At 59.3% G+C, this 5297-nt stretch overlaps 1 protein-coding gene across 1 annotated transcript; it reads left to right on the top strand.

Moving 5' to 3' along the window:
• Positions 1-350: 350 nt before the first annotated feature.
• GAPDH (glyceraldehyde-3-phosphate dehydrogenase) lies at positions 351-4622 on the top strand. Its single transcript, XM_086402335.1, has 12 exons — positions 351-403; positions 683-723; positions 2509-2608; positions 2695-2801; positions 2920-3010; positions 3116-3231; positions 3324-3405; positions 3585-3736; positions 3823-3901; positions 4000-4083; positions 4169-4266; positions 4362-4622. Exons 2-12 carry the CDS (start codon positions 701-703, stop codon positions 4429-4431), a joined length of 1002 nt encoding a protein of 333 aa, XP_086258461.1. The 5' UTR covers positions 351-403; positions 683-700; the 3' UTR covers positions 4432-4622.
• Positions 4623-5297: the final 675 nt, after the last annotated feature.

The following is a 5297-nucleotide window of genomic DNA, read 5'->3' as shown; positions in this document are numbered from 1 at the left end:
CATTTCTCACCAGGGCCTCCGGCCCCGAGTTTACTACTCTCCCGCAGTGCTCCCCCCTCCCCACCAGTCACCATCGTCGGTCCCCCCCCCTCCTTCCGGCCAGTCTCAGTCCCCTCCCCCACGTCGTCCTCAGCCCACACGCGCGGTGCGTGCACATCTCAAGAATCTGGCGGACCACCCACCCCTCCCCCCCAAAAAAAGCGGTAGGCCGACTACTCGCGAGTTTACGGGCGCACGTAGCTCAGGCCTCCGCACCCCGGGGGCTGGGACTGGGCGAGGCGGGCCCGCGTCACCACGCCCCTCCCCGCCTCCCCCCTCCCTTATAAATTCGGGCTGCAGCCTCCTCCTGCGCTCTCTGCTCCTGCCCGTTCGACAGATAGCCGTAACTTCTGTGCTGTGCCAGGTAAATGCCTGGCCGAGAGGAGCCACAAAGGGCTGGGGATAGGCCCACCCAAAAGGGACGAGGGGGACGCGCGCCGGGTGTGCGGCTGCGGGGGCTGGGGTCGACAGATCGCGCCCAGCTCCCCGCATTGCAGGGGCGGGAGGAAGGACGTGCGGAAGCGCAGGTCGGGGATGGAGGCTTGGGGGGAGGGGTGGGGAGGGGCTGGTGGGGAGAGGTGGTCAGCGCGGGATTCCATCCTCTTAGCCCCGCGCTCTAATGTTCACCTTCCTCTGCCCATAGCCGCATCCCTGAGACAAGATGGTGAAGGTCGGAGTGAACGGGTGAGTTACGGGCAGGGTGGAGTGGAGTGGAGTGGGGTGGGGCAGGGTAGTCTTGCGGTCCTCACCGCATTGCGCTAGCGGGTCTCTGCAAGCGCGAGGAGAACCTGAATAGGGTGGTCGTACCCACCGCCCCCCGCAAGGAGAACTCAAGGTCAGCGCTCAGACCTGGAGGAGGCCCTCGAAGGCCTCGTGTGCCCCCCACCTCCGGCTCTTGCGCCTCCTGTAACTGCGCCCCTGCGGAACCTTCCACCACCTTGCGGCAGATACACAGGAGGTTCCAATTTTTGCTTGGGCCGCATCCCCTAATCCCGCACCTGGGGCTCTTTTCTTTCCTTTCGCGCTCTGCGGGGTCACGTGCCTGGGAGGAGCCCGTCCCCCACCACCCCCCTAGCCCGTGCCCCCAGCAGGCGCGGCCCCGAGGGTGCAGGAGGCACAGCTGCGCACAGAACCAGCTGGGAGGGGTCATCTGCGGTAACCCAGCCGCCATGTTGCAACTTGCTAGGAAGGAAATGAATGAACTGCCCGTTAGGAATCCTTCCTTAGCCTTGCCGTCTTTTCGCCTTCCTTGCCCATGACTAACGCTTCTACCCCTGCCTCGTGGCATGGAGTCACGTTTAGCCCATAGGCTAGGTGAGGCCAGGCTTTCCCGTTCTTGCAGCTAGACCTCAACTCTGACCCTAGTAACCCCAGACCATCACTTAAACCGCCAGCCAAATTCCGCGGCCCCTCCTCCACTCCCAGGAATGAGAGGATGCTTTTCCTAGATGGTTCTCTGAGGAATTCAAAACGTGGGCTTATGGGAGTGGTCTTGTAGTTTGGGGGTGTTTCTCCTTTCCTTTTCCGGAGAGGTGTGGTGGCCCTGGCTGGGTGCCATGCTTGGGGGAGCTGAGTCATGGATGGGTACTTAGAAAATTTCCACCACAAAATGGCTCCCAGAGCTGCAGCCCCTGTGGTCTTGCCGGCTCTCCTCGAAGCTCCTTTCCCCCATCTTCGCCTGGAGCTGACCCCACCCTAAAGGCCAGGCTTTAAAGGTCACCAGGAGGATTAAGTGTCTGTGAGCCCCGGGAATCCTGCCCTTCTCCCCATCCCATCCTTCAGAAACCAGATCCCCGTTCCACCTAAGCTGGGGTTAAATATAGCTGCCTGACCTTTCTGCAGCTGGGGGCCTGGGCTTTTGCTCTCCGCCCCCCACCTTTCCCCCCCTACTCCCTAATACCTGTTGCTCCCAATCCTGGTTTTTGGAAAAGAGCTTGGAAGGACAGGTGCTGAGCAAGTCAGAAAGAACCCCAGGATGAGGGGATTGAGAAACCAGTTTTCCCTCTCTCCTCTTGTGGGGGAGAGGGTAGGTTTTCCCGTCCAGTTCATGCTGACCTTTGCTCTTGCCCTTTGAGCTTGGTGATGCTGAGTGGACTAGTGTTTGCAGTTCCGAGGGTGTAGCCCGAAGTTAGGCCAAACAGGAGCAAGCGTTTGCAGAGAGTAGGTGTGATGAATGCCATGTGCCTGCCACGTGCCCAGCCTGTAGGTGGCAGTAGCTGCGCACCATCCCATCAACTCAACAGACTGCCAATTACTAGAGGGTGGGCAAGCCTTTGTGCCTGATTACCTATGAGCCTTTCACTCTGTGGGCTGACAGGGTTGCTTAAGAAAAATAAAGTGAGTTCTCGCGAGACTTCGTGGGGGTAACAGAGTGGCCTCTTTGAAAGAGGGTGAATGGGCCGGGGGCTGCTTCCATGCCTAGGAGGAATCCCCTCCCCCTCACCCCTTCTCGTCTCTTGTCCCCCTCAGATTCGGCCGCATCGGGCGCCTGGTCACCAGGGCTGCTTTTAATTCTGGCAAAGTGGACATCGTCGCCATCAATGACCCCTTCATTGACCTTCACTACATGGTGAGTGCTACCCCACAGCAGGTGGGGTCAGAGCCTGGCTGAGGTGTGGCCCCTTGACGCCCCGCTCCTTTGTGCCCCCCCCCCAGGTCTACATGTTCCAGTATGATTCCACCCACGGCAAGTTCAACGGCACAGTCAAGGCAGAGAACGGGAAGCTCGTCATCAATGGAAAGGCCATCACCATCTTCCAGGAGTAAGTGTGAGAGACGGAACAGGAAGAACTTGGCCTTGGAGGAGGCACTGGGACGGGGTGATCACCTGGGGTCTGTGGTACCCTGTGTCCCTGAGCTTTGTCCTGTCTTCCCTCATAGGCGAGATCCTGCCAACATCAAGTGGGGTGATGCTGGTGCTGAGTATGTGGTGGAGTCCACTGGGGTCTTCACTACCATGGAGAAGGCTGGGGTGAGCAGCGAGGGGCTGGAGAGGAGGGTGTAACAGGAGGATGGGGGGGAAAGCGGACTTAGGAATGTGAGAGCCCGAGTGCAATTAACTTGCTCCTTGCTGCAGGCTCACTTGAAGGGTGGCGCCAAGAGGGTCATCATCTCTGCACCTTCTGCCGATGCCCCCATGTTTGTGATGGGTGTGAACCACGAGAAGTATAACAACACCCTCAAGATTGTCAGGTGAGCGCAGCAGAGAGGAGGTGGGGAAGCGGGCTGATAGTGCCCCCTGGTGCCCAGTGGACGTGCCCCTGACTTGCCTCCCTCTTTTCCAGCAATGCCTCCTGCACCACCAACTGCTTGGCCCCCCTGGCCAAGGTCATCCATGACCACTTTGGCATCGTGGAGGGACTTATGGTAGGAGTGGTGGGAAACTTGAACACACTCAGTTCTCAGCTAGTATGGGACCCTTCTGCCTCCTGCAGAGCAGAGCCCTTCAGAGCGATCTGTGTCCCTTAATTCTTCCCCAGGGGAGGGGGAGGTGAAGGAGGGCATGGCCTGGTGAGCACCCAGTGGGTGGTCTCCTCCTCCCGCAGACCACCGTCCACGCCATCACTGCCACCCAGAAGACTGTGGATGGCCCCTCCGGGAAGCTGTGGCGTGACGGCCGAGGGGCTGCCCAGAATATCATCCCTGCTTCTACTGGCGCTGCCAAGGCCGTGGGCAAGGTCATCCCTGAGCTCAACGGGTAAGACCCTTGACTGTTTTCTGCCATGTGGACCCAGGGAGCTGGGAGGAGCAGTGCAGACTGACCCTGCTTCCTTGTGTCCACAGGAAGCTCACTGGCATGGCCTTCCGCGTCCCCACTCCCAACGTGTCTGTTGTGGATCTGACCTGCCGCCTGGAGAAACCTGTGAGTTTGGGTTGGAGCAGCTTCGATGGCCTGCGGGGCCAGTGCAGGGGAGTTGCAAGACTGGAACTCCTGTGACCATCTGTTTTTTACCTTGTCAGGCCAAGTATGATGAGATCAAGAAGGTGGTGAAGCAGGCGTCAGAGGGCCCTCTCAAGGGCATTCTAGGCTACACTGAGGACCAGGTACAGTCAGTGGGTCAGGGGACTGGTGTCTGCATGGCTCCCGGGAGCCAGGCGGGATTCCATATGAGGCCCTCTCCTCCCCCAGGTTGTCTCCTGCGACTTCAACAGCGACACTCACTCTTCTACCTTCGATGCTGGGGCTGGCATTGCCCTCAACGACCACTTTGTCAAGCTCATTTCCTGGTATGTGGGGGTGGGGGTGGGATGATGCTTCAGCATGTGGTCTGGTGCCCCCTGGTGGCTGGCTCGGTAAACAGCCCTTCACACTCTCCTTCCAGGTACGACAATGAATTCGGCTACAGCAACAGGGTGGTGGACCTCATGGTCCACATGGCCTCCAAGGAGTAAGGTCCCTGGACCCCCAGCCCCAGCAGGAGCACGAGAGGAAGACTTCCTCAGCTGCTGGGGAGTCCTGCCCCATCTCCGCCACACTGAGAATCTCCTGACTTCCACATGTTTCCATCTCTAAGGCCCTGAGGAAGGGGAGGGGCTTAGGGAGCCCTGCCTTGTGTACCATCAATAAAAGTACCCTATACCCAGCCTGCTGATGCGTTTCTTGCTGTGAGGGAGGCTGGGCTGAGGCCAAGTTGAACTAGTTGAGCACCCAAGCTGCCAGAAACCCTGCCCTGGTCTAGTGGTCACGCCTCATATCCTGGGTTCCTCCCTGAGCCCTTTGGGTGCTCTGGGCCCCAATGTGTGCCAGATTGCCATGGCTGAACCCAGGAACGGCCTGGTGGTGTGTATCCAGAAGCCATACTGTCTGCAGCCCTGCCCCCTGAGGGTGACACTGGCACAGGAAGTCAGGTTGGACAGAGTCCACCTGGCTTCCAGCCAGTTAGCTGACCTCTGCAACAGTGTGGAGCATGGCCAGCCTGGGAGAACTAGGTCCCAGTTCTGTCTCAGTGTCTGTGCCCTAGTGACCACCTGCAGTATGAGCAGGCAGGTGCCCAGCTCCTAGGATCTGCAGAAGGGGAGGGCTGGGATGGCTTTGCTTCCGGGTTGTCTGTCACCGGTGGAGGTGTGTAGTCTTACTGGGAAGCAGGACAGACTTGGTGCTGATAACCTGGGCTGAGGCACCATTATTTTCAAGTTCCAATCTCCGCATCTGCCTTGCACCTGCGTGTTGGAAAATGCTGGGAACTAGCACACACTGCTGCTTGCCTGGAGAATCCCAGGGATGGGGGAGCCTGGTGAGCTGCCATCTATGGGGTCGC

The sequence above is a fragment of the Bos grunniens genome, chromosome 5 (assembly GCF_055505025.1).
Source record: "Bos grunniens cultivar Pamir isolate PY7600 chromosome 5, Bosgru_T2T1.0, whole genome shotgun sequence".
In the NCBI taxonomy this organism is placed as follows: domain Eukaryota; kingdom Metazoa; phylum Chordata; class Mammalia; order Artiodactyla; family Bovidae; genus Bos; species Bos grunniens.
Note: the sequence above shows the minus strand (reverse complement) of the source record. Positions and strands in the feature narration are given on the sequence as shown.